Source organism: Siniperca chuatsi, linkage group LG18, assembly GCF_020085105.1.
Source record: "Siniperca chuatsi isolate FFG_IHB_CAS linkage group LG18, ASM2008510v1, whole genome shotgun sequence".
In the NCBI taxonomy this organism is placed as follows: Eukaryota; Metazoa; Chordata; class Actinopteri; order Centrarchiformes; family Sinipercidae; genus Siniperca; species Siniperca chuatsi.
Window position 1 is genome coordinate 20,053,620 of NC_058059.1, and position 25,858 is coordinate 20,079,477.

The following is a 25,858-nucleotide window of genomic DNA, read 5'->3' on the forward strand; positions in this document are numbered from 1 at the left end:
TTAGGACTTTCCTCTTTGATAAAGCTTATAGTTAGGGCTGGCTCAGCTGAGCCCTGAACCATCCCTTAGTTATGTTGCAATAGGCCTAGACTGCAGGGAGTCTTCCCATGATGCACCTCTTTCCTCTCTCCTTCTCTCCCTCTCCATCTGTATGCATTTTTATCACATTACTGCATATTACTAACTCAACATCTTCTCTCTCCCGTAATTTTGTGTTTTCTCGTTTCTCTCACTACACTACACTACAATTACATTTCTACTATTTTAAAAATTCTAGGTGGTATTTGCATTGTGCCTCCCTCTCTCCCATTCTTTCTTCCTGCACTTTCCTGTCTTTCAAAGAATTGATTTTAAAACGCTGCTGTTGGTTTATAAAGCACTGAATGGTTTAGGGCCAAAGTACATTTCCGATCTTTTGCTACGTTATGAACCATATAGACCTCTCAGGTCGTCTGGGACAGGTCTGCTTTCTGTCCCCAGAGTCAAAACTAAACATGGAGAAGCAGCGTTCAGTTTTTATGCACCACATATCTGGAACAAACAGATCCGCTACAACTCTCAGGTCTTTAAAATCAAGGCGGAAGACTTATCTGTTTGCCACTGCCTTTAATTAAATCAAATTTGAGGCTTTCGATTAATATTTTACACTGCACTGTAACTTTTACTCTCCTGTTTTATCTTATTTTTATTTTCTATTGAACTATTTTTAATTGTATTTAAATGTACTTTTATATTGCCTTTTTTTCTTTTACATTTTGTCCTGATGACTTTTATGTTTTATGTAAAGCACTTTGAATTATCTTGTTGTTGAAATGTGCTAAATAAATAAACTTGCCTTGCCTTACAAACACACTGCTTGTTAACAGAATAACTTAATTACTATTATAATTTATTTTTAAACATTAATATTTTGAACATTTGCATATTTTTTAAGTGTTGCAAATGCACAAGACTTTACATCTGACAATGTCTCTACTGTTTAAAAATCAAAAGCCTTCTCCTGGCTTTTATTGCTGGAATTTACACAGCCAATTCTCTGCCAAGTGGGTCACAAGCTCAGTTGTTCACAGTTCCAAAGTGCACTATTATGAAAGCAGCCCAGGCTTTGAAAGATAACCTAATTGATACAGAGAAGAAAAGGGAATACAAGTTCTGTTTCTGATTCCATGGTTTGCCAGCACACGCTAAGTTGGCACAAAAAAACGTAGTCACTAGAGCTTGACTATGACTACAGAAATTTGGGATGTTGTTATTGTTGGCGCCGGACTATCTGGACTGAGTGCAGCTCATTTGCTCAGAAAAAGGAATGCCAAGTTGAGAATACTGATAGCGGAAGGAAAAGGTTTGTAAAATTGTATCATGATTGAAAGCAAAAGTAATCTGAAATGGTGAGTCATTTTATACTGGATTCTTTTGGTTGTGAAATTGTTGAAAAGAGGCGCTGTTCTGACTAAATCATGTCTGGTGTGCCATGCAGATCGGGTGGGAGGTCGCACAGTGTCCACTGAAATACCAGCAGCCAGTGGTGTTGATTGCTGGGACTTTGGAGGGCAGTGGGTAGGAAGGTAATGTTGATCAAATAAATAATAAGAGAGGAAACCAAGACAATTCACGTTAAAGTAACATTTTAAAAGTCACTCCAGTTGATATTTTTTATTCTTTTGGATGGTTATGTCTTATGGGGATTTTCCAGTTGACAGGAACAGAAACAGAGTAACATTTTGCTCATGATAATAATTTGTTGTTTTGTTTATGATACTGAAAACCATTTAGTAGTGATTTAAATGCAGCAGAGTTGCGCTGAACATAAGACAAATATTAAATCAGTGATTCTGGAGCGAGCTGCTAGTATGCAACTGAAAGTCAGTCAGACATTTCACCTTTTTCACTATGTAGTCATAGGAAGCAGTGCAGAAGAACTTAATTCCAAAATAATTAGGGTTTGTAATGTCAGAACAGGCAGAACATTTAGACCTCAGTTAGACAAGCTTCATCCACATGATAATTGTAACAAATTAACTGTCACTGTCACCTGACAGCAAGAAGGTTCTGGGTTTGAACCTGCCCACCAGATGTGAGCTGGGATTGGCTCCAGCCAAGGATAAGCGGGTAAAGATGGATGATGATCAGACACACTATCTTGGAGACACAAGCTGAGGATTTTGAGTTTTAAGAATATTGATGTCAATCATATAAGCAATTAAGGTGCTGTAATTGCCCATTTATCAGAAATACTTTGAATAAGATTACTTTAAAAAAAAAAGCTTAAAAGACTAATGAGTTATAGAATGATTCAATAATATTATGTATTAGTGTATCACCTTGTAAGTATATGAAGGTTTACATAATTTAGTGTGAAAAGAATAGAATGTTGATGTGTATTGTTCATTGTTGTGCTAATAGGCTGGTACTGTAGTCAGAAGGCCTTTGATTGCAGTGTGTATGCTGCGGTACTGCTGATTATATTACATTATTTACATTATGCATACTGTATATACAGTATGTAACAAGATTTTTTTTTCTCCTGTGGATCCCAGGAAGAGTAGCTGTTGCACTGGTAACAGGTAAATGGAGATCCAAATAAGAGCTATTTTAGATCACATCTACCAGCTTATCGTAGAACAGTGTCCAGATGACTGGACACTTGATTTTCAAAATCAAGACGTTTCGGCTCCCATCCGGAAGTCATTCTCAAATGTGAAAAAAATGGGACGGGAACTGGAAATTTAAGCTACTCTGTGTTACATAAGCCCTGCCCTCAAGGAATCTGCCTGAGTATCTGTTAATAGCTAGTTTCACCTGAAACTGACCTAATAGTTTCCAAGATGGCCCAGTAATCAGTAATCAGGCCTATTGTTTTCTGGCTGCATCTACTTCATCACTGTTAAGTACCTGATTAGCATGTGATTGGCGTGACCAAGGTGATAATACACTCTGATAGACTTTGGGCAGATTAAATCTCAGACCACCATTTCTGTTCAAAGAGGGGTTCTCTTTTTTCACAAAAATGGCTTCCTTGATGCCCCGTTCAAACCAACTCTACTCTCTACTTAGAATCTTCAAACAAACAAACAAACAATAGGCCTGATTACTGATTACTGGGCCATCTTGGAAACAATTAGGTCAGTTTCAGGTGAAACTAGCTATTAACAGATGCTCAGGCAGATTCCTTCCTGAGGGCAGGGCTTATGTAACACAGAGTAACTTAAATTTCCAGTTCTCTCCCCCCCATTTTTTCACAATTGAGAATGACTTGATGGGAGCTGAAACGTCTTGATTCTGAAAACAGTGTCCAGATGACTACGACTGAAACCTTTTCTACGATAGAACACTGCTGGACGAATGAGGGACTACACCGTCTCCACCAGCTTATCTCAAAACTGCCTAATTTCTCATACCTTCTGGAGGAATTATTGTACAGTAACTCTAAAGTCCTATTTGAACAAGGATGTTCATGAGAAATTTCAGTTCAGACCATTCAGACCACTTCACAGCACAGACTGCTCTGATCAAAGTAACAAACTCTCACATATTTGTATCTAGGAGCTGTCTAGCTAATGGGCTACAATCTGTAGTCAACTGCTGGCAACAGAGCAGCTCAAATAGAGAACTTGTGAAATGAGATTTTTCCGGTTGTTCAAGGACTCACTCAGACAATGTTGTATTCTCGAGCCCACTTCTCTAAACACAGAATAAATGCATTTAGGATCATGTTTATGTATCAGCTCAAATCCAGAAAAACTGTAAACATAAGCATCATAAAAAAATGACTTCCTTTCTCTTTCAGCACCCAAACACACATCTTGGAGCTCATTAAGGAGCTGGGCTTAGAGACCTATCCCCAATTCAATAGTGGCAAGAAGGTGCACCACATGGGCGGGCCAGGTGCCAAAGTTCGCTCCTACAGAACCAGTATCCCTGCTCTCTCCCCAGTGGTGCTAGTGGATCTCACCCAGCTCTTGTGGAAGGTGAGGCAACAGACTTATGCAGCAATAGTATGTACTTAGGACTATGTTCAGTCAGAGCTGTCCTCCCCAATGCTTAGAAATATCTGATAGGGATCAGCTAAATAACCACAACTCTCAGTGGACAAATATGATACTTACAAAGCTGAGGAGTGGTTTAATTAATTTCTTGTTGACTTCTGCAGAGAATAAGACGCTATACAGCATACTGTACATCAGCAGATATACAGTAGTTCTTTAGAGGCCAGTTTTTACAACCATATTTTTTTATAATCAGCTTTACTGTCCAACATCCTTACTATCCTGGGAATTAATGAGAAGTCCCAAATTGATGTGGTAATGGTATTTTACATTTATGATGCAGCGTGCTTATAGATTGATGGGAAAAGAGTAAATTTATCACACAACAAAGTACAACGACATTTCCTGCCCAGGATAAATGGTTAGAGTAGCAGTGGGAAGTAGAAAATGTGGGGGGAAATGTCCTGCTAGAATCATATTTGGCAGCCTCCAGCAATTTTTTTGTTTTTTATCTGTATCAATGGGATGCTTTTGGTTCACAGTGGTAAATCATCATGTGTGGGCGTGTTGTAGTGACTGTATTTTGCACTCAGATTGACAGATTGTGTGCCACAGTATGTGTCCAGGATCCTTCGAAGACTCCCAATGCTGTTGAACTAGACAGTATGACCCTGCACTCGTACATTGAGCAACATGCTTGGACTGCAGGTCAGGGTTAAGACTAGCTTTAAATATCACCTCTTCTATCTTCCTCAATAGAACATGTTGAGTTCCTTCTACTCTGTGTCAGTCTTGGGACAAAGTTAGAGATTTATGGTAATGTTAATAAAGACATTAGATACAGTGTAGCATACAAATCTGATTGTTTCCATTGCAAATTAGATGCTTTAATTACATTTTTGGTGACAAAACTATGACTGAGTGTACAGCCATGATAGCAGCTCTTTGATGCTCAATGTAAAAAAAAATAAATTAAGATGAATAAAAGTTGAGGTCCAAAGTTTGTCTCTGATCCTTAGCAGTCATAGTGAAGTAAATGTAAAAGTGATAGTAGTTCATATAGTAGCGGTTTCCATGCTAACAAGCGCACAATGCAGAAGGTACAATGTTGGTCATCATCTTAGCTTAGTGTGTTAGCATGCTAACATTTGCTACCATGCAAATTAGCACTAAACAGAAAAAAACAGCCAAGGCTGATGGGAATGCTGTTTTGCAGGTATTTGGTCATAAACTAAAGTACTGGATACATTTAAAATGTGAACTAATGATGGTGCTAGATGAAAGGTCAAGGGGTCAACAAAGTCATTAGCATTCATCCTCTGAGAATATTGAAAGTATGTACCAAATGTCATGACAGTCCATCCAGCATGTGTTGAGATATTTCAGTGTGGACACTGTCATTCATGCTGGTAGGTTAGATTTATATTCCAATACATTGCAGTACCAGATTTACTGACTGCAGGCTAAAAAGGCATTTACATTTGTAATGGTGTATAACTTTGCAGAACACTGTCATTGCAGGGAAAAGCATATCATTACTGCGTGTGTGTGAGCGACAGTATGTATTCATTCATCCCTTTCTGCCAGAACTAAAAGAGGAGATGGGACTGTGTAGCAGGTCTGTCTTTGGCATGGAGCCATCACAGATGTCCTTCCTATTCTTCCTCATGTATGCTGCAGCAGCTGGAGGGGTACTGCCGCTGCTGGAGAGCACTCCAGGTTCTGCTCAGGAGTTCAAGATAAAGGTACACAGCTCATATCCTTCCTCAGACCGCATGTTGTTGACTTGAGTGGTTTTTCAAAACTTGAGACCACATTGGATTTCTTCTCTACTCTAATAAAACTTTGAATCCGGCCCCTCAACACAGTCTGCACATCTCAGTCAAGCCCTGTCCCAACAAACACATTGCCTTTCTTTGTGCTCGATGCGTCATCGATTGGGACCATTTAAACATTTGGAGCTGTGGTCTTGTATTGGATTTTTCTGTGAGCTCCCTCAGCATGAAAGTTATGGTTCCTTACTGTTCTATTTTTGTGCTATTGCTTCTGAACCTTCATAGTGGAGGAGTGTAAAAGGGCTGAAGGCCTACAAAGGACACACGTGGCTTTAAAGAAAATGGCAACAAAGCTTTTCTAGTTCCAAACTTGTGCATTAGCACATTTCTTTCACTTTTTTCATCTGCAGCAATTTTCTTATTATGGCCTTTTAGCTATTTCCTGAAGGAATTATTATGATTTTTCCCCAAAAGAGACGTTGCTGATGAGTTTTTCAAATGTAATTTCTAATTGCTTGAACATCACAAACAAAATGTTTTACTGCACTGGGGTGTCGTCAGAAGTCTTAGAGGCAGATACATCAAAATCTTGGCAAATATAATGGAATTATCCGAACAGCTGGCTAGACACTACCAGGGGTTTGTTGTTTTGTAATTTGGGTGAAGTGACCCTTTAAGCACTCTGCCCACTCAGGGAAGGAGGGCATCTATGGGTTTAAAACCCACCTTGAAGTGTAATATCTGTCTCTCCACAGGGAGGCACCCAACAGCTTTCAGAGTGTCTGGCAGAACATGTTGGGTGGAAGAATGTCCGGCTGGGTTCTGCTGTGACGGCCATATGGCAGGTAGAGTACAGTAACAGCTCAATCAGGGATTGATGAGGCGCGACACAGAGATAACAGCATCCTCAGTGGGGAAACAGGCTGTCTCCTGTGAAGGCACTGTCTGTTCCGCCTGAATGTCTCCCTTATCCACAGCTGAAAGACCAAGAAAGCTCCATCCACCCTTAAATGTAGAGCTTTACCTCAATATATTGTTTATTTCTACTGTTTATGTATATATTTGTGTATTTATTGATTTTTCCAGCATAAAATATTGAATTTTGTTTACAAGATGATACAATATTAAATTATTGGATTATAGACTGCAGAATACTGAACTGAATACCGAATTCATTCAGGTAGGAGACTGCCGTTTGTCTCTGTCTGCATTTCCTAATATACTCCAAAGTAGTGCTGGAACGATTAGTCGATTAATCAATTAGTTGATCGAGAGAAAATTATTGACAACAACTTTGCTAATGAATTTGTTGTTTATGTCATTCATCAAGCAAACATACCAAAAATTAACTGGTTTCAGCCTCTTAAAAGAGAGTAGTTGGTGCTTTTCTGGTTTATATCATGGTAAATTTGAACATATGGTGGGACAAAATAAGCAAATTGAAGATGTCACTCTGGTTTCTGGGGAATTGTGATTTTCTGACACACTATTAGAGCTGAAACAATTAGTTGATTAATCAATTAGTCAATCAACATGTCAACTATCTTGATAATCAATCAAATGCCAAAAATCACAGGTCACGTGAATATTTGTTGGTTTTCTTAGTTTTCTGTGATAGTAAACTTAATATCTTTGGATTTTAGACAATTTCAAGATTGGGTTCTTGGAAATTGTGGTGGGCATTCTTTACTAATTTTTATAGACCAAACGGTTAGGCGATTAGTCAAGAAAAAAGGCAGCTCAATAATAAAAGTAATTATTAGTTGTGGCCTTAAAAATGTATACACTAAATAATCAAACGATTAATCATTACCTGAAAAAAAATCAAATGACTCAATAATAAAGTACACCACAGTAATAATCAGAGTAAGAATGAGAAAAAGGAAGTATTTTCTATACCCACTTATCATTTGCAGGGTCACAGGCGCTACAGCCTATCCAAGCATGCATTGGGTGAGAGGCAGGGCACACCCTTGACATTTTGCCAGTCTATCACAGGGCTAACACATATTGACAGACAGACACATTCACAGCTACTGGCAACTTAGAGTTTCCAGTTCACCTACGCTGAACCGGAGGACCCAGAGGAAACCCTCACAGGCGCGGGGAGAACGTGCAAACTTCACACAGAAAGGCCCCAGTAGGCCTGGTTGGCTTCACACCCAGCACCTTCTTGCCACAAGGCAATAGTGCCATGCACATACAAACCAAAAAATATAAAATCAACATTTTATGAGTGTGAAAATAAATTAATTGGCCTCCTTGAGACTTTGAGGAAAGCTTGTCCAAACTTGTGGAGGTGGGACACCTTTAATTTTCAGCTCTGACCTTGAAAAAGCTAACAGCCTCTGCTCTAAAGAGCTGAGGGTTGTTACAGTGGTGCCGGAAGATATGAATTGTTAATTACAGAGGGGCTTTACTGTGTTATCGCCTTGTGAATAAAAATATATTTTTTAAATAATCCTAAAGTTAGTAGAGAGCTAAAAAATATAGTAACTTGAATTCCTAATTTTCAGTACCCAAAAATATCTAGTTGTTTTACGTCTCAGAAGACAAGAGCTTTCTATGTTGTACAGTGATGTTCTGTGGTGGGTGAGATTTAATTTTCACCAGAGGCTTAAGTTTGCGGAAATACATGTGAGACCAAGGGAGCCAGCACATGAGAGCTCTGCAGCTGCAAGGGCAAGGCTGTCTGCAGCGATTCAAAAATCAGTGATAGACAGTAGAACACCTTTTAAAGTTTATTTTACCATGTAATTTGCATAAATTACTAGCCTATCTCCTTCTATCAGCAGATTGTCAGAATCCACATCCATAAAATCACAATCTGATAGAAAGAAATAAGTTTAATTTATAAAACTATGTATAAATATCTCTTTAGAAGCAATTTTTCCTTTGCTGTTACATACATGCTTAATGAACACAGTAGCATGTCGGGAAATATATGACATTTAATGGCGCGTGTCGTGAATTGATTTCTTAAATGGTCAAGGTTTATGTATAAACATATTGCAAAACATGTCTGCATTAATGTATGCAGAATTTGGCTCCAAAAAGGTAAATGTAATTTAAAACATGCACTTATGAAAATAAGGGGTCAGCTATCAGAAAGAAGAAATAACTCCAGTTAAATACTCCAGTTTGTGCATACTATATTTGAAATATATTGTGTCCAACATCAGTCAGAAAATTACACTTATAAATAGCTCCACCACCCCAAAGAATGTACTATGTTATGTAATGTAATGTACTAGCAAATCTGTGTAACTTGCTTATTAAATAAAGCTGTATTTCTGTGTATATGTTTCAACAGGATGCTGAGTGGGCCAGGGTGACGACCGCCACCAACAACTTCTTGTGCAGAGCTGTGATTATCACCTGCCCCCCTCATTTGGCAGGTCAGTGCGCGTCTCCCACCTCTGCCGACTTGCTAAATGAAATTCTCACTGATGCAGGAGGCAAATATCCTCCTCTCTCACCACGTCAGTCAAATGTGGCAAACTGTGCATTCATGCAGATGAATCTTTGATTTTCCTAAATCTTTTTTGGCTCTGGGCTGTGGCAGTCACTTTGGCTGAAGTAAATTCCGTCTGAGGTCGGGCCCTGGGCTGAGGAACTGCCTGGATTGGATTTTGAGGCAGAGCAAGAGTTAAGGCCAAAACATTAACTGGGGGCTGATGTGACATTCGTTATGGTCGGCGGTGGGAAGTTGAAAGTGACAAACACGTCATTACCGACCTCTCTGCAATCGAGCTACCAAGGGGGGAAAATATGGACCCCTGCAGTAAAGTGTTTTTTGGCTGTTCACAAGAACCAGAAAGTTTTCGTTGAACCAACTAACACAGCATTTAAAAACATGCCATGTTGAAAATCAAACTTCGAAGTCTTTTTAATTAACAGCATACATTACTGAAAATATAATGTGTTTACTATAGACTGTGTGGCCAGCCATGTGCATTTGACATGTTGTGCAAGTGAGTTTGAGAAAACATATCCAACCCCTGAGTACAATCCACTTTTTATTTTGTTTTTGCTGGTCAGAAAATAGAACCCCTGCTTTCCAACTTGCAATCAACTGCAGGGTAAAATAGTAGTGACTTGGAGTTAGGACTGATGTAAATTTTTGCAGTTTGGTTGGTGCTTGTCACATGTCGGACACATACTAAAACTGGAGTCGGTGCTGGTTTTTGCCAGGCTTGAGAGGGGCCGAAGCTGAATCTGAAGCTCAGGCTTATTCTTGGTCTGTGTCTGTTTGTACTAAGCTGGCAACAGATCTGTCACTCAAAGCCTCATACCCAGAGCCATGGACCATAGCCAGGATCCTTAATGAGACAGGTTTGAGCGCAGTGTTGAATTATGCAGCATGGATTGCTCTGGCTTGGACGCCACAGTGCCACACTTTGGCCTTAAATCAGTGTGGGGATTGACAGGGACTTCAAAAGCCAAAGTCAGGCCAGTGATTGAGATGTCATCTCTCCCAAAAGGAGTTGGGAAAAATAAAAGAGGTTTGCTGCTTGAAGTCATCTCTGTGACATGTCTCGTTTTAATTGTCTGGAAGTGGGTAAACCTGAGCAGCTTCCCAGTTAGTGGAAGAGAGCTTAACACAGACAGTGGGAATGATGATAGTGACTCTAGATGATTCCAAGCCTCCCTTGGACATTCGAAGTGTAAAACGCTGTTCACAGTACCCACAGCCTCTCATGTTTGGCTCTTCTTTTATAGATGCTTGTTTCTGACGGTCCTAATTAATTCTCAAGTCACTTTTTGAATCAATGAATGGGTAGATGGATGAATGAGGGTCCAAGAGGTGCTTGGCATCAAAAGACACCACAACTGCATTCACACACACAAACGCAAATGCTGGATATGAACTGTGTATTCCCTAATAGATCACGTTTGTCCTGTTCTTGGCTCCTGGATTTATCTCCCCATTCATCCATCCATCTTTTATAATGAGTTCCGTCAGTCCCCCCCCCCCCTTTTTTTGTTACTACTCCTCTCACTCACCTCAATGATTTATGAACTGTTTGGTTTCACTGCATATGAGATTGCTATGCATGAAAAGGATGAGCTTTGAAATGAGAATTTTGGCCATGTGTTGACTTTTGAAAATGCGGCTGTTTTAGTTGGAAAATAGGTTCCCATGTATATTCATTCTGAGACTGCATATATAGAAAACAAAACTCCTAATTAAGCTTTCACAACATGCATTTGGAGTATAATGTAATTAGGTGCACAGTCTAACATTCAGCGATAGTAACAGAGACAGCTCTGCAGTTACTAAATCAGCATTTAGTTTCAATGTGTTTTTCAGGCTCTTAGTCAAGTAGGACGTCCCTGGCAGAGCATGCTAACTGTCTAGCTGTGTGTGCACATATGTGTCTGTGTGGGTATGTGTATGGATATTTATTGTTAAGAAGGTGAAGCTAAAGTTCTTGACGTCACTTGCAGAAGTCGTTGTAACCAACTAAATGGGGGATTCTATTTGATTGCAAGCAAACTTGACAGGCAGCCAAGCAACACTCTATCTGATGTTGCCATCTATCTTCTCATGGAGGAGGAGCTGCTGTAATGACAGCAGGCTTGGGCAGTGGTGAGGAAACTATTACATCTGCCACTCACGGTATAGTCCAGAGCCTTGTTGACACTAGTAGAAAACAGGTAAGAAGTGCATTAGTGTTGATTTGCCAACTGACACCGTGAGCCAGGATTCTAGGCCAGTATGTGTGCTGTGAGTGAAACTAATGGAGCCTAATTTAGGGATTAAACACGAAGTGGGAGCTGAAGTGATTGTGAAGATAACTAACGCTATGTGATTTTTATCTTGCTGAATTTAAACTCTGTGGAAATGAATCAAGCTATCTGTGAGTATTTTTTCTCTCCTCATATAGCAAGTGTTGATGAGCAGGCAAATGTAGCAAATGTGGCTCTGCAAAGCTTTGTTCACCAGTGGAAAAGGTTAAAATCTCAAAAGGGCATACCATGGTCAATACTCTCTTCTAAAGCTTGTCATTTCTGTGTGGAGCCTGACATTAATGGAGTTTTGAGACCAATACTGGCATTGATATTAGAGGGATTTTCTAAAAAAATATAATATGGTAACAATGTGTGGTCCAATATTGATTGTTGAACATCAACACACAACATTAACAAAAAAAATATTGATCCTTTAAATTTGGTTATCAAAGAATTGTGACCAAGAAATGCACTTAGTGTGACATTTAACAAAATGAAATGAAAGTGAAAAATAAAACTCTGGTTCTCTGGTGGACTGATTTTGTTATGGTGACACCATTTCTAAATGACTTCTAACAGATATTTGGCATTTCTGTACTGCAATTTTTGGCCAGCATATAGACTGATACACTGCATCTGTGTATCTATTTCTCTATAACAGTTCTACTTATTAAGAGAGTTAAAAAAACTCTTTAAAAAACTTATTAAAGATTTGTGTCTAAAGCAGCAACAATCAAAAAGAGAGTTTGAAAATAAGTCCCTTTCATAAATGAATAACATTTTACCCTCAAAAACGCAATTAATCTGCTTCGCCACTGTGTGTGGTGTGGTTTGATTAGATTTGACTGACAGTGGTGTCTTTCTGGCAGCATAAGCAAACAAGTCCATCAAATTGAACACAACTCGTCCACAATATACGGTGCTTTCTTCCACAAGCGTTTCTGGCTATTTTGCCTTTATGAGCGTGGTAAATGTTTGGGAAATAAAGTAGGGCTGCCCCCTAAAGTTGATGATTCAAGTCATCAGTCAAGAAGACCCCAAGTCAACTTGCATTTTGTCAATCGTAGCACTAATTCTGTGTGGTTTTTTTTTTTGTTTGTTTGTTTTTTTGCTGCGTCATTGTACACAGAGCAATGCAGGAGCAAAAGCATGGCAGACTGTAAACTTCACAAACCGGGTCTTGTCTGAAAATGAGTGAACCACAAAACTAACTGCGATGGAAGTAGAGTTTTTCCACCGATTAATAAACGCGTGACCTCGTAACACTGGCGTTTACACCAGACATCTTACAAGAAAAGATATTTGTCGATGATGCTCAATATCTGTAGCGCGGGGCCCATTTTTGCAGCCTCACTCCTGTTGTGCACTCCTATGTGTGCACTTGAAGGTGTGTGTGTAGATTAGAGGTGTTGCCTCCAGATGCTGCCACCTTCATCAGACAAAGTTTACAGATTGCCAGAGGTGTAATATTAGTGCTATTTGTTTCAGTACTGGAGCACACCTACGACGCATGCCCATTTTGAAGGTTATGTAACCACTGTTCCTACGGTGGCAAGAGACCTTAGTCAACTACAACTGACCACAGAATCAAATGTTAGACTGATTTTATGAATCATGTTAAGAATATTATGTGGCAGTCAGCCAAACATCTAGCTAAATAGAATTAGGCGATGCCATGGATGTAGTAGGTTGTAATTAGTGTGGCATTTAGCAATAACTTACAGGCGAATGCACACAAGGAGTTTGTGTTTTGAATGATTTCATTTACTTACTTGTGCTGAGCAAATGAAGCAGCATTCGAAACATTAATTCTGAGCAAAAGTTGCTGTGCATGCAGAGGTCAAGCTCATCTAATAGGCTAGGCTATGAAAACACATCTAAACTAGCATTCCTGCAGGCATTGTGAATGCAGCACAAGCTGGCCAAGTTTAACAGGCTGGCTTTGTAATGTTTCTTTGCAAATGCATCACAAATACAGAAACCGTCAGAAGAGTGAATGATGAATGAAAGGATGCCTTTTCATCTTTACTAGATAACGTTAGCTGGCTACAGATGGCTGCTCAAAGGCTAATGGTGGGCGGCAGCTACTTTTGAACCAGACGCTGGTACAACTTCCTCTACTGCCGTCCAGTGTGAATGCGTGTTCGGCTTACAGCACTGTCAGCCACCCAGCAGGGGAGACGCTCCGTGGTGTGGCTAAGATTGTGTAACCAAACCATACCTAGGACGCACACTTTCTCTGTCGACTCTGAAAGTCCTGATCCAGGGACAGCCCTAGAATAAAACATGGTATATTGGAGAAATATTGGTATACTCACACTGGTTTACACTTCACTGTGTGGGTTCTAAAAAGTTAGAAAATTTAGCATAAGCAAACAACCTAACAACTGTCAGATTTCAATTCTTACATTTCTAGATTCTGACATCACCTTTTTCCAAGACAGGCCTGCCCACTTCAAACCAGTGAGAAGAGTGAAAACAAACCACAAATACAGAAATCTCTCATGTGCCCGTAATGGCAGATAACAGTTTGTTCATGTACTCACTTTGAATAAGAAGCTGATTGAGAAAAAACATTTTAAATAAGTAGTCACCAGCTCCGTTTAGTTCACTGGGAAATAAAAGCCATCCAATATATAAAACCACAGTTAAATGAATTCCTAAACTAATGAGGGCAGTTTTAGCCAAAAGGGTCATCTTCCTTGAGACTATTTTTTAAGACCAACAGCAGAAATTATTAAGTAATGTCGGAACTACTGTGTGTATGGAGAGGTGGGGGAGGGTATCTGCTGCTATTACCAAGCCTTCAATTTCAGTAAGTGTCAAGGAGCTACGTACGTAATTCAATAAAGGATCTGTGATGCAACGTGCCTATAGATACAGGACTCCATCTTTAACATTTGGATTAAGTGGTTGGGGAATAGTGCTGTCTTTTTCTGATGGCCTAACAGATTTATGACAGTGGGGGCTATTTTTATTTTTTGGTATCCATATGTCATTTTTGCCTCATTTTTTTGAATTGACTGTCTGTATGGATACCTGCCAGGAGTTATGGTATAAGAGGTTCTTATTTCTTTGTTTTGATCAAATTGTTGACACATTGGAGGAACATTAAGTCTCTTACTCTTAACATTGACAATCCTTTCATATGATCTTGGCCACACACCTAGCAAGAGGTTGTGCATGTAATTACTTCTTCTTCTTCTCCACCACAACAGGTTGTTACATCATATGCTGCGTGCTGCTTTATTGGGTTTTCAGGATGAAAGAGATGATCCAATTTCACAGCATACAGAGGCACAGCCATGAACTAAACCTCAGCTCTAGCTAGCTTTAGCTGTTTTCATACTTTTTAAAGTTTCTTTGCACCACTCTTTATAAATTGCCATTCAGAAACTGCATCTCTGAATCATCATCCCTTTGATGTTATGTCTTGATTTGAGTGGCTTTTCGTGTTTCACTTTCCTCATCCTTCTGACAGTCAAAGACACTGAAAGTGCCTGTGCGCTATGATAAAAGTTCAGAGTGAGAAAGTAATGGAAATTTCGAAGCCCCTTGCTGAAGGCAACCACAGATGTGACTCACAGGTCAGTGACAGAGGAAATTGAGAAAGCAAGGTCAACTTTGTCCAGTAGTGCGTTCACAAAAAAAGAAGTGAGAGAGGATCAAATGCCACAGTATTTTAAAAGGAGAAAGTAATATTAAAACAGACAGAAAGACGATGAAAAGACTGAGAGGAAACCACTCTGGGGGAAGCAGCGTCCTTAGAAGTCAGAATGTTAAGGGTCAGGAACCAGCAGTTGTGCACATTGCTCCGGAGCCATAAGACACTCTTGAACTTCCAGCTGTTCTCCAAAGATGTTAGAGTAATGCAAAAAGCTGTCTGAAATCTGTCAAATGAAAGTACGTCAGACAATGGCACAGATGAGAATTGTGTCAGCATCCTTTAGAGGGCACTTGCTGTACTCTACGTCTGGTCCAAGGATACACCCGGTCTTTTTTTGACTTTCACCTTTCATCCGCTGGTCAAATTATAAAGCAGGGACTCTTTGACTCAAATGGTTCAGGATACTGATTCGCATCATGGAGACTGTTCATATAATTCAAAAATAAAACTATGTTTTCAATAACAATATGTAAATTAATGAATGTAACTGACTCAAAATGTGTGTAGCTCTGCATATTAAAAGGCCCAAGTGGTAGGACCACAAATAATATGTATATAAACATAAATAAATATAAGTATAGCATACTATAGCATATTGGCCTAACTCTTTAGGTTAGAAGCTTGGCAAAGGTCAAGTGTAGTATTTCTTTAGCACGCAAGGTACTGATGTAAAGTCCTGCAATAGTATTTGAGGAAAACATAATGGTGAAAAGAATGTTCTCAAAGGTTTAATTAATATAAAGCTTTATGGCCTGTTGTAGTAAATGTTGTGGAGTTTTGGTAATTTTTTAATCAACATTGATAGCTGATAAAACACTAAGTATCCCTAAGTTTATATTACATGTCAAGTATTAATGACTGTGCTATTAGCATTAGACCTGCTCCCTGGCAGCCATACTATGCTCTGTGAGGCTGCACTTAAAGTGCTGCTTTGAAATAAATGCTAACATCAGCAAGCTAACATGCGAACAATGAAAATGCTAACATGCTGATGTTAAGCAAATATAATAGTATAATGTTCACCATCTTAGTTTAGCACGTTAGCATGCTAACATTTGCTAATTAGCTGAGGGTGATGGGAATGTTATTAGTATTTGGTATATACCAAAGGTATTTTACCAAATTATTGGACAAATTGTAAATTTTGAGCTGATGGTGGTGTTAGAGGAAAAGTCAGGAGAACACCAAAGTCATTACAATTCATCCTGAGAGGGACATGAATGTGTGTACCATCCAACAGTTTCTTGAGACATTTCACAAAAAAAGAGACAAATGTCAACCTCATAGTGGCACTAGAGGAAAAGTCAAGGGATACTGTGGAAAATGTCATGGCAATCCATCAAATAGTTGTTGAGATATTTCAGTTTAGATGAAAGTGGTGGACTGACTGACCAACATTGCCTTTTGCACCATACTGCTAGCATGGCTTAAATTATGAATATGCTACACTCTCACTGACCTCATCAACCCCTAAGTAAATAAATTAATAATAAGCATGGTTTTTGGAGAATTGTGCTATTTTCTCTAGTTACCAGCATCAGATAAAGTCCTGTATGCCTCCTTTTTGTATGTTTGTGTGTGCACTTTGAAGGTATGCCAACCCAACAGCAAACACCGGACTGTTGAGATATTTTATCATTTTTCCTCTTTCAGTTCTATTGACACAGAGAAAATCCTCAGTATTTATTCTGTGGAGAAGCCAAGCCCTATAGTGGAAAAGGTTTGTAATTTAGGCCACCTTTTCAGGAGGTGCCAAAAGTGAGGTGCCTTCAAAAGTCTGGAAATTGCTGCATGCCAGAAAGAATGCATGACAATAGTCTTATTTTGTCACTGCTATAAATGGCTGAAGTCTGTTACAAGTACTACTCTGTCCCTATTCATCAGCTAATCACCTTTTGAGCACACAGTACCAGATTCAAGTGCTTAATCTTACGTTAGGCTATCTAGTTATATAAACTGCCATCCCATTGAACGTGTTCATTCACGTCATCTTGATTTAGCTGTGATGCTGAGTTGTGATGAAGTTAAACGAAAGTGTCACAAACGATTTGTGCACGTAAGAGTGGATGACAGTGATGTCACCGTAGAGCACGTTCGTGTTCAAAGGAATAAGATGCCAGAATACGTCTCATTTAGCCATTGAAAATGTAGCTGCCTGACAAATAATGAGGTAGGAGGCATTTTCTGCTATCAACTTAGATGACTTTGGTGTCAGAACGAAAGGCATTATGGATATGACACCACTTGACAGGTCTTATGTCATGTGTACAGTGCTGTCAGTTGAACGTCTAAGTGACCATGTCAAATTAGTTTGGAGTCACTTATCATGTCACTGTTTTTCAATTTTACTGCTTCGGTCTCATCAATTTTGTTTAGCATTAAGGGCATTATTTTGAGGTTGCTGACAGGCTCTTGACAGTTTCTAAATGATGTTTCACATCTTCCGCTGGTTGATTCATTAAAAGGCTGGCTCTTGGCCAGATGTCGCTTCACTTGCCAGCACAGAAGAAGCACAGAAGCAGCCTGGCTTCTCTGCATGCGTGACATACACTACCTCTAACGATACTGATGAAGTTACTTGACTGCTCCATCACATCATGTGAGATGGAGCTTTTACAGATGTACAGTAAGTGCTGTGATTTGTACTCTGGAGTATAGCAACAGCCAGAGTAGTATTAGATCATGGGGATTTCTTTGCAAGAAATGCCATTAATGAATTTATCAGTGATTCAAGATAAAACCATCCTGGTCAATAGAGGGATTAACTCGAGTGTGCTGTCCATCTTCACTTATTTTTATTTCTCTTTTGCTCTGTCCCTCAAATAAAGCACTGATTTGTCCTACATGTAATATAAACTACACCAGGTGAGACTGGGAAGGTGGATTAAATGGAACTAAACTGTTGGTGTTCTGTTGTTTTCTCAACAGCAAAGATCCACTACCAGCCAGCCCTGCCCAGCCAGAGAGAGTTCCTTACCCAGAACATGCCAGTGGGCCACATGATAAAATTCATTATTACCTACCAGACGGTGAGTTACAGAAGATAAATCACAACAGACGTTTATGTGAATAATATTATGAAAATACAAATGCAAAAACAATCATTTTAAACATATCTTTGCCTTCTAAACAGTTGTTGCAGCGTTTACATATTTTTCTTCGCCAAAGGGTTTATCTCTAAATAATGTTATAGAGATCACATCCGTGTAGAATAGATAAGTAGGTTGGCTATGGTAGATTATTAAATTGGTCATACTTGCAAGGGGTTGTTACGTGGAGCTATTTTAATTTTTAGTATAAAGAAAACTGGAATTTTTAACGGGTTGATTTTCCAACAATTGATAGTTGCTTGCAAATTGCACATACATGTGTGAGTCCTACAGGGCTCTAGCATGCTCATGCATGGGTTGGAAGTACGGCTTTTGTTTTGATTAGTAAAATTTGTTAAAATAAGCGGGAGAAGAAATGATCTCATGTTGCAAATTGCAGCTTGCATGTTGCAAATTTGGTTAAATGGGCCCCTAAATTTGAATAATACACACACAAGACTGTATCAAAATACCAAAACAAGTTGTAGTTTTCAGCCATCCATGACCAGAAATACATTCGAAATCATATTCAAGTGTGCAATGTTTTCTTTCATGTAAAATGCAAGAATGTTTCCTAGCACTGGCACCAGCAGAAGTGAGGGTAAACTGTTTTCAAACATGCATTGGTTTACCTATTTTATAAAAATAGAAAGCCTGTAGCAGATATCACTTGGCTCATTTGGCACAAGTTCTTTATAAATCTCAATACTTTGTACAAAAGAGCTTCTAGCACATTAAATTTGATTTGTTTAATCTTTTCCATTTCGCACTTTACAACCACACAATTAATTAACAAAATGCTTGTGCACCTTGTTAGTAGATTACATTTGCCTACTGTAATGAACACAAAATCATTAGTGCTCAGGCAAACATTTATTAGACCTGTGCATTGGTGTCTTGCCAAGATGCATTTGAATTCTGATAAACACATGAAAATATTGGTCACTGATCTAGAATATGGTTTATTATACAACAGTTAGTTCCGATCAAGTACTTAGACAAGAGGCATTCCATGAGTGCAATGGCACTGGGACTTTTAACTATATTTAATTATATTAACGGCCGTTATCTATCTTAGATTGTAACAAACGTTGCACTGCAAAGATGAACATATTTCCACAAATAACATTTGAGTTAAATTATGAATGGTCATCAGGAGGACGAAGGGAAGGAAAGAAGCCTTCAGTGCAAACCTCCAGGTGTGCTCATATGACATCAACTGACCGAGACAAATTAGAGAAGAGCAAAAATGAAGCTAACACTGTAAGAGAAACAACATGGGCTTTAAGCTGCTTTTATATTTTTGAGACTGAGGCTAAGTTTCAAAAATATAAACATCAACATTCATTCCATCAAGAAGACCGAGCCAAATATAATCTTTTCTGGATCTATTCGGACAACTAAGGGGAGCTCTACAGCATCAGCAACTAGCTTGGGCTTGGGGCTGGTTTAAATCGTTTTATGAACGAGCCTCCGGTTAGCCGTTCAAGGAATTTAATGCAGGATGCAGAATTCATATGAGCTAATAATGTTTTCAAAGGTGCTTCAGAGATTAGAAGGGCAGGGTAAGACAAAACATCGCACCCCCCAATTTCACCTGAAGACCAGCACATCTTAGAATATTCTGCAACACTAAGTCCAGACAATCCAAAAGGTTTAGTGAACAAGGTCGGGTTCAATAGGTTTCAGTTGCACTTTGGACACAGAGGCAAAGAGGGGAATAGGGATCTCAAACCTGACTTATTTACACAGAAAAGTATTTCACCATGACATTCAACAAAGAAACAAAAAATCATAAAGACCCACTGGAGAGAGACAGACAAAATTGGAGGGGCGCCATTTTTGAGGAGCGAGGAAATCCCCTCTGCCTGGTGCATCACTCGAGCAAAATTCCGCCTGCTGCAAATGCCCTCTATCTGCAGCCCAGGAGGGTAACAGCTGCGACAGACAGCTCCTACTATACTGCTGTTCCCCTGGGAGTAAACCAGCTGTCACACATGTTACCCAAGATGTGCAAAGAGGCAGGAACACACACAATTACAACCACAGCCTGAGAGCCACTGCCAAACAGAAACTGTCTGATGCAGGACTGGAGGCGAGGGACATCCTGGCACTGAGTGGGCATAGGTGAGATGCTTTATATGAACATACAGAGACTATGAACAAACAAATCATAATATGTTGTCGCTATTTAGTGTTAACTAATAAATGGCTCTTGTAGAACTGTTGTATAAAAGCAATATCACACTTGAGGTCATGCTGTTGTATTGAATATCAGCACAGCTGTGATTATCTTTTCTATTCAGTACAACAGCACGACCTCAAGTGTGATATTGCTTTATTTGATACTCTCCTTCTCTTCCTATGTGTCTGTCTGGAGTTAATTAGTAGTTTGTCTAAAGTTTTGGATATGACGTGTTTTTCTGTAAAGTGTAAAACAGGAGGCGGTGCTCATGTGACTGAAACATGCAACACTTTCACACTAAAATAGCATGATGAATGTTAAGGGGATGAAGGTTAGCAGTGTGGGTGAGTGTATACATTTCCCTGACACATGGTAGGCGATGAATGAGGGAAGCGCAGAGAATACACCTAAAGCAGACTTAACAGAGAACAGGAGCGAAGGGGCAGAAACACAAAGATACTACAGACCAGTGCACTGGTTACTACAAAAGCAGAGTGAAATTAAGACTGACAACAAAGAGCTTAAATACGGAACGAAACAGGTGCAGAGTATCATATGTAATTATGCACAGGAGAAACACACGAAAGGTCACACAGGCTGTGTCTGAAATCACTCCCTGTTAACTATATAATGCACTATATTTACCCTCCGCCATTTTATTTGAGTGTCCAAATTCTGAGTCTACATTTATGCACTATATAGTTCCCTCAGCATTTTCACAGTGGAACAAAAAATCTATGGCAGGGACCTTTCTGCTAACAAAATTACAGTCACATGACAATAAAGCTGTCAGTGATGATGCATAATGACAATGCTTAATACGTTTTTCGACATTGACTTAGGCTGAATACAAATATCTTGACTTCCCCAAACTTGCAGACACACAGACTTTACAGGCACATACACTGGAGTACCAGTCCAAGTCCACAATTGTCTGGAGGAATATCAAGCGCAGTTACAATTTAGATACATAGCACAAATATATATTGAAAGTAAATATACTCTATGGGCTTGATATTGAACACAAATTGACAGTAACATGTCACAGTATTTGCAACTGAGGGCCCAGTGTGCACGTCCTGTGGGCGAACGTTTGGATTCAGCCTTCAACTGTGCATGCACCTGCCACGCTGGGAGCCTCACCACTGCTGCTGCGTACAAGTGTTGTACCGCACTAGTGTGCGTGTCACAAAACCATCTAATGACTTAGAGAGCCACAAAACAATCTTGTCTTCCCTCTGATGCTCCTATCTTACTCTTACTGAGAGTCTGATTCTTTCTGTTCTTGACAAAGCTGTGACTAAAGCTGTGAACACATTTGATTTCTGTATGTCTTTTGAACAAATTTTTAATTATATCTGGCCTCACCATTTGAGTTGTTGTAGGCTCTTTTGTGCAAAACCATTAAACAATTACAATCTCAAGGTGAGAAAAACCAACCCAATTCCCTCTCGACTCAATTGAGTTTATTAGGGCTATCTGTTTGAATACACTGATTAACAATCAGATCTAATTTCACCCAGTCCCTCCAGCTGTATACCTTACAAACCTTGGCCCTTGCCATCAATTGTAAGTGTCAGTATACTGGGTAAAGAAGCACATTGGCCATGGGCAAAAGCAACTTGTAAAACCGCTGTGGAGCAGAACAAAGTCCACTGATCTGCAGGCCTCTCACCTAGGCCAAGGTCCCTTGATATGTACTTTCAGGACCTGAAAAAAGCTGTTCATGCTTGAAAACTCACAAATGTCATTGACTGGAAGCAGAACTGCATGAAGCAGTGGGTCACATACCTCCATAGTGTGGTGGGGGACTGTTCAATTTCAGGAAACATCTGGTTGTAGTTATTGCCATTTATTGAGCCTAAGTGGCAATAATGTTTTTACACAGTGCCGTTGAATGTTAAAAAGAATTTATTAAAACAACCTGTCTCTTACCTTAGTAAAAAATATCGAAACACTCAAGTCCATATTTCCTAACATTTTGTTCTGAGAGAAATTAGGTCATTTTTTTGCACTTTGTTTGCCTGCAAAAGTTTTGATACTAAGATGCATCCAAGTCTAAGCACCCACCAAATGAAAAGGCAGCTGTTAGCAGACAAGTCAGAATCTGCACAGTGGCAGGGTGACGCCACTGGCCATTTAACTGCTCTCCATTGTTTAATAATGCTGTTGGTGATCTAGTGTGAATGGTCGAATACGTTTTGTTTTTTGACCATCACTCTGGTACAAATTACACAAGGTGATGTGAGATGTCCTCTAACAAAACAACATCCAGTGGTCATCTATTGGCACAAGATCTAAGATTCTAGAATCTCCCAGACTCCTGTTTTCTTTCCGAACACTGTGGAGATAAAGCCTACGTTTCACAGAAACAATGGCAGCCATCCTGAGGGGTCACAGTCTGTGTGCCAAATCTTTACTTACCGAAAGTACTTCAGTTCGTCAGAGTATTTTGGGGTAGTTGGTGCTGTAAATTGCTAGTGAACTGGGTGCAATTTGCATGGCCTCATCTATAAATAAAACAATGGCATTAATATAAAATTATATAACAACATATTTGTTAATTTTTAAGTAACTGTGTGCAACAGTCATCACTCAAGGCCCCGCTATAGTTTAGACAAACAGAAATCGTGTGCATTTCACTCATCCTTTTAGCTGAGGTTAAAGCAAGCAGCATTGCTGTTTTGACTGAAAACAGCTTGAGAGGGAAGTGCACAGAGCATACAAACAGCTCATTTAAAAGGACATCAAGAACCACCAACAATCCCCACTTAAGGGAGAGGAAGAGTGAATTTAGTACTGGGCGCTACCATCTTAATCTCTGTCGAAAAAACATTTCAGAGGAGAGTGGTTAAAAACCAACCTCTCGCTAAAACCCATGACCAGAGGACATGAGACACTTTGATAGCAGATGGCATCTCTCTTGTAGAAGATGGTAAGAAAGAACACTGAGCTGACTGAGCAGTTCACTTGAACGCTCTTGTCACATCACTTGTGCAAGCATAAGGATTTTGCATTTTCAGCATAAATAGTTGAGTCTGCCTTGGATTATCTTCTCCACAGTGGGGGACAATCCTAGAAGCACCAGCTTGTCCCTCTTAGGATCAAAGTCCTTAGAGGCAGCCTCAGACTGGGCATCTGTCTCTCTTTCATTTACCTGTGACAACGCTCCCCAATGTTGGGTAATTTTCCAGAGCAATGCCTTCAGCAGCTGAATCATCTTTGCATTATATGGAGTTCATGTGAAGTCTGGATGTAAAAAACAGAACATGAGGAAATTCTATAACCTGAAGGAGCCTGTTTGCACATGGTAATGTAGGCAAACCCGTCCAATCCCAGCAGTGGTTTGGGGTTGATAGGTCAGGATACAGATGGCAGCAGGTGTCTTGCCTTGAGGTAAAAAGGTCCTACAATGTCAGAATTCTGACCAGGGAGGTAGCTGAGACAGCCGAGACTAGGGCAGGATCCTCACTGATAGTGTGTGTTTGCAGAACTACAACCTTGTCCAGCATGCTGTGCATCTGTATTGCCAGGAACTGCCTCTTCTCCTCAGAGTGTCTCCTGAGGTCTAGAATGGGTCTGGCCCTGAAGAAACTATTTGAAAGAAACAAAACATAGCTAAAACTCTTAAATCCCATGTGATTTAGAGTGCTTTTGCTACTTCAAATTATTCTTTTATTGTGGTGTAAAATTATAATGCAGGAATGTTGTGCCTTCATTATTCTTAAAGCAATACTTGGGAGAGTGCAAGCACAGTGCGATGTAAATAAGTTTTGTTTTTTACTCTATATGGTTTCTGTAAGTTTAGTTGTTCTTTTGCGATCTCAGCAATGTCTTCAAACTAACAACTAGGCAAGATAATTCAAGACAACTGGAATATTGAATTCATTTCTTCAGTGTTTATTTAGGATTGAAAAACAAAGCGCAAAACGAGGAATAAAAGTAACATGCATAAATAATATGTAACAATTAGGGTTCCAGACAGTTACCCCGATCTCACTGTTATAGAGATACAAAGTGCATGGATGGATAAATGAACACACATTCATATACACATGTATCCAGATCTAGGCGTATGAATGCATGCAAATGCAAACGTTAATGCACATACACACACAATAGTTAGCAGAAGTTATACAAAGATTGCTGACATAATTATTCCAATATTGTAACATCTAAGTAAGTCACAAAATTAATATATCCATAAATAAAAGTCAAAGTGAAGTATCGTTCGATGTACACCGCTAACAGTCTGTACTGCCCAAAAGCCTTAGTTGCAGGTACAAAAGAGTCACTTATTATTACATGAGGCTGCAAGTTTGCCAGCAGGCTATGCCTAGCGTGTGCAAGAGAGCCAAATACTTATTATTTTATGAGACATTTGTATTACATTTGTAGGTCTCATGCTATCTTAGGAAGTACCATCGAATGTCTAGAAATGATCAAATATGAAATGTATCCAGATCAACTATGTTGTAATATATACAGAAAATGTTTACTTTGCATGTGAACAATGTTTGAATATATCAATATACATAAAGTTGGCCCCTTTTATACAGCCCCTTTTGTTTTGTATATGGTAGTTTAATACAACATAGTAATACTACTACACTGTATATTTTGTGAACGATATATATTTCTCACACAGAACAAACTTACAAACTTAACAAACTTAACTGATGACAATAAAGAACTTGAAACTTGAAATCAACAAAGTGAATCCAACCAAGTACACTGTATGAGAGCCAAATATATATATATATATATATATATATATATATATATATAAAACATTATTAAGATTATATATACAGCTAAATCATAGGGGAGACCGGGGACGGTTGTAACACTTTTTGTCTCAGCCCCTATAACTTGCAGAATTTTTGTGTTAGAGCTCTCAAATTTTGACACAAAGTACCCTTATTTGTCTACTACAAATAGCAATGTGCATCTGAAGAAATTTAATGCGCATCTGTCAACACTTCAACATCTTCCTGTGGTTCGCCAAGAACAAAAAGAACTTACCACTGACTTTTATATCTCTTTAAGAATGACTGTAACAATAATGAGCTGATCTGTTCTGGTAACATAGGCTAAATTATATAATTTATGTGTACTTCATCTGGCACGTTTATTGGACTTAATTTCAGTACCATGCACTGTTCAGAAAGCCTGCTGCTCTTCTGCACATTGGGGAAGTATTAGATGTTACTGTATGAGGTCATATTTATTGGGATTTTACAAGCCTTGTATTTAAATTCTTATCTATAATAGATCATGTAAATGTTTCGAATAATGAAAGGGAAAACAACAGCTTTCGCCAGATTTGGCTCACGGGCTGCTGTTGGCTCACCACTGATGTAAAGTTTCACTTTTGTTCTCTGAGGTTAAATTGCAATTTCTTGCAGCATCTGCTCAAT

General features: G+C 39.1%; 1 protein-coding gene across 3 annotated transcripts in view; it reads left to right on the forward strand.

Annotated features, from left to right (window-relative positions):
• Window positions 1-1,084: 1,084 nt before the first annotated feature.
• si:ch211-127i16.2 (probable flavin-containing monoamine oxidase A) overlaps window positions 1,085-25,858 on the forward strand; it is a 40,220-nt gene continuing 15,446 nt past the window's right edge. For 2 of the 3 annotated variants that reach the window (XR_006375554.1, XM_044174783.1), the window contains exons 1-8: window positions 1,085-1,342; window positions 1,478-1,565; window positions 3,788-3,968; window positions 4,580-4,694; window positions 5,574-5,731; window positions 6,517-6,606; window positions 9,075-9,159; window positions 18,093-18,193. Coding sequence is in view for 2 of the 3 variants with exons in the window: in XM_044174783.1 (XP_044030718.1) it covers window positions 1,225-1,342; window positions 1,478-1,565; window positions 3,788-3,968; window positions 4,580-4,694; window positions 5,574-5,731; window positions 6,517-6,606; window positions 9,075-9,159; window positions 18,093-18,193 (936 nt within the window). In the remaining variant the exon portion in view is untranslated. Of the gene's footprint in view, window positions 1,343-1,477; window positions 1,566-2,039; window positions 2,110-3,787; window positions 3,969-4,579; window positions 4,695-5,573; window positions 5,732-6,516; window positions 6,607-9,074; window positions 9,160-18,092; window positions 18,194-25,858 lie in introns of those variants that run through there. The other variant, XM_044174784.1, reaches the window with a different exon arrangement.